Source organism: Penaeus chinensis, chromosome 26 (genome assembly GCF_019202785.1).
Source record: "Penaeus chinensis breed Huanghai No. 1 chromosome 26, ASM1920278v2, whole genome shotgun sequence".
NCBI lineage: Eukaryota > Metazoa > Arthropoda > Malacostraca > Decapoda > Penaeidae > Penaeus > Penaeus chinensis.
Genome location: NC_061844.1, coordinates 9761576 through 9764540, shown reverse-complemented (window position 1 = coordinate 9764540; position 2965 = coordinate 9761576). Strand labels below are relative to the sequence as shown.

The 2965-nt window shown below is 52.9% G+C and overlaps 1 protein-coding gene across 1 annotated transcript in view; it reads right to left on the bottom strand.

Annotated features, from left to right (window-relative positions):
- Positions 1-207: 207 nt before the first annotated feature.
- LOC125038941 (homeobox protein aristaless-like) overlaps positions 208-2965 on the bottom strand; it is a 10431-nt gene continuing 7673 nt past the window's right edge. Inside the window, exon 4 of the mRNA XM_047632628.1 lies at positions 208-1813. Coding sequence (XP_047488584.1) covers positions 1082-1813 — 732 coding nt within the window. The 3' untranslated portion in view covers positions 208-1081. The remainder of the gene's footprint in view (positions 1814-2965) is intronic.

Genomic DNA, 2965 nt, shown 5'->3' with positions numbered 1-2965 from the left:
ATGGCTCTCTCCCTGCCCTTCTCACATACATTACACCCACATACCCCTGTTTATAATGCATGATATGAATCAATTCTAATATTCATTGTCATAATTCACTACGAATTTATCATTATGGATTTATCTATATGCTTGTGACTTTTATTTATACAGGTATTTGAATATTCCAGAAAGACACCAAAAAGGAAAATAGAAGAAAACATAAGATGATTATTCATAAGTTTATTGAGAAATGATCATATACACCATGAATTGAAGGTACTAACTTTGGCTTCTATTAAACAGTATATCAGCGAAACATGATGTTAAATAAGCTATGTACAATAACGATAGTAAATATAAACAATGAGATAAAATGTATAATCTATTTTGTCAAGGCAACACCACTGGACGGACAACTAACATTACTGACAAGAGTTTTGTAAATAAATTTCATTCACTTCATTCACTCCACTGAGGCACATCTTAATATCTCCTGAGACCACGTTCGCGGCTTTGGTGTGGGAATGCATCCGCGTGGCTTTGGCGAACGCTCGTCCACTGCGCGGCGTTCGTGTACAATTGCATCCACTTGTATCCGGATCATCCTTGCTCTCGCCGTCTGCTTCCTTGAGTCGCACTTGCGCTCGACAGGCCGCTTGTAAGGCGAGTCTGTTTGTCAAAAGACTTTTTTTTTTTTTTTGTCTGTTACTTTCAACGGTTCTCTGATTGGAATCCACTTGAAGTATTTGGATTTCTAAAAGGAATGTTAGACACGTACTGTCGCCATCATCACTTCTCCGGATGATTGGCTCAGCACATCGCCATTTCTCAGGCGAATGCGAATCACTGTCATCAACGGGCGGCATGCATTAATCGCATACAGACACATACACACGCACGCGCACCTGGCGTCGCAGCTGTGCCTCGGCTGCCGCGGGACTGCTCGCCTCGTTGGGCGGCGCCTTTGCTGCAGCGCCGCGAGGCTGAGCTGGGGAGCGCCGGGGCAGCGCCCCTGATCCTGCTCTCTGCGGGCGATTCACTGATCCTCCGTTGCCAGGGGAGGGCGTCCTGCGTCCCCTCGGCCTTCAGCTGATCCCGATCATGCGGTAATCTCCCCGGCCTTCCTCATGAGCTCGAGCTTGACCTCCTGGTCGCGGGCCTTCAGCCGGAGGTCCTGCAGGGAGGCCTGGCGGCGCTCGGCGTCATCCCGCCGCAGGGAGAGGGGCGCTAGGGGAGGGGCCGCCAGGCCCTGGGGGCCAGAGATCGGGGGGGAGTAAGGCAGGGGCGGGGGGGCGAGGCCGGAGGTGATGGAAGAGGCGGTGTGATGCTGCAGGCCGGCGAGGGACGGTAGGTAGGGCTGCAGGCTGGTCAGGTAGGGCGCCGCCTCCAGCTTGGAGCGCTGAGAGAGCTGGGCGAGCACGGAAGTGAAGGAGGGCGTGTAAGGCAGGAGGTGCGGGGCCAGCGCGGGCGGCCTGTACTGCAGGTCGCGCAGGGCGGCGAGGGAGGGGTGCATGTAGGGGGACCCGGGCAGCAACGCCTGGGGGGCGACGGCGGCTGCGGCAGCGGCGGCCACGGCGTTAGCAGAGGCGACGGAGGTGGGCGGCAGGTATGACGAGGGCGGGACGCGGGCGCCGTGGAACATGGAGCTCGGGTCCAGGTGCTTGGGCGAGGGCGGGTAGCCGAGGCCGGCGAAGGGGCTGGAGATGGTGGGCGGCAGCGCGGGCGACTGCAGGGGCAGGGGCGCCGAGGGAGGGAAGGCGCCGTAGGGATGCGTCGAGGGCCCCACCTTCTCCTGCTTCCTCCACTTGGCGCGCCGGTTCTGGAACCACACCTGCGGGAACAAACAAATAAACAGACGTCAGTAATGGTGACTTTTTGAACGGGAGAATCAGTGTTGCAGACATAGATTAAAGTGGGTGTCATAAATCAATTATATCGTGGTTAATGTTCGTTAATTTACCCCGCCGGGTTCTGCACCGGTTCAGGACCAATAACAACACATGATTTATTAAAGCTTATCATGACAGCCTCTCCATGGACGACCTTGAGGCTGGAGGCTCACTTGGCGGGGGAAACGCTCGTTTGCGAGGCGCCGGAGGGCCAGGTGGCCGCCGCATGCGACTGCCGCAGCCAAAGGACGGACGAACTCGATCTAACCATTTTCATCTCATACCTTTCTCCCTATTCACGAATCCATCTCTCGACCAACTACATTTATTTGTATGCTTAAACTAGCAAGTGCTGTGGCCTCTTTTCCAGCGCCCCCCCCCCCCCCCCCCCCACCCGTCCCTCCCTTCCGTGCGTGATTCTCAATCGTCTTTCAAGCCGCGTAGACAACCGTTGCTCTGAGTTACTAGTATTATTACCGCTATATCAGGAGAAAATTTAATTTCCTATGACAGGTTAATTCCTTTCTACTTTATTTGGGTGAGTAATGGTACGGAGAGGGGGGGGGGGAGGAGGGCAATAGAAGGGAAGTCGCAGTAACTCCCCTGGAGTGTCTTTTAAACTACGCTTATTCCAAATTCGTTTTTACATTCTCTCTCTCTCTCTCTCTCTCTCTCTCTCTCTCTCTCTCTCTCTCTCTCTCTCTCTCTCTCTCTCTCTCTCTCTCTCTTCTCTTTTATCAATCTCTACCCATCCCCTCTCTTTCAAAAAGAGAATTGACAATAAACAAAACTAACCATAACAAAAATCCCCAACAAGGCAAAGAAAGAAAGTGTGTGAAGACGTGGAAGTGGAGCATTTTCGCCGAGCGAGCACACTTCCCGCCAGTCGTATTTATAGGCCAAAAACACCGCCTTAATTGAACAAGAGCCACATATCATAACAGGGGTAATTAAACGGGGTAATTATCTGCCCATTCCTCCTCCGAGCTGTCATTATCGGTCAGGAAAAAAAAGAGGAAAAAAGAGGATGAATTTGATAACGTGCAGCTGTTGACGGCCGCTGGCTGGATGGAAGGGCCGGGAGGAGAAAGAGA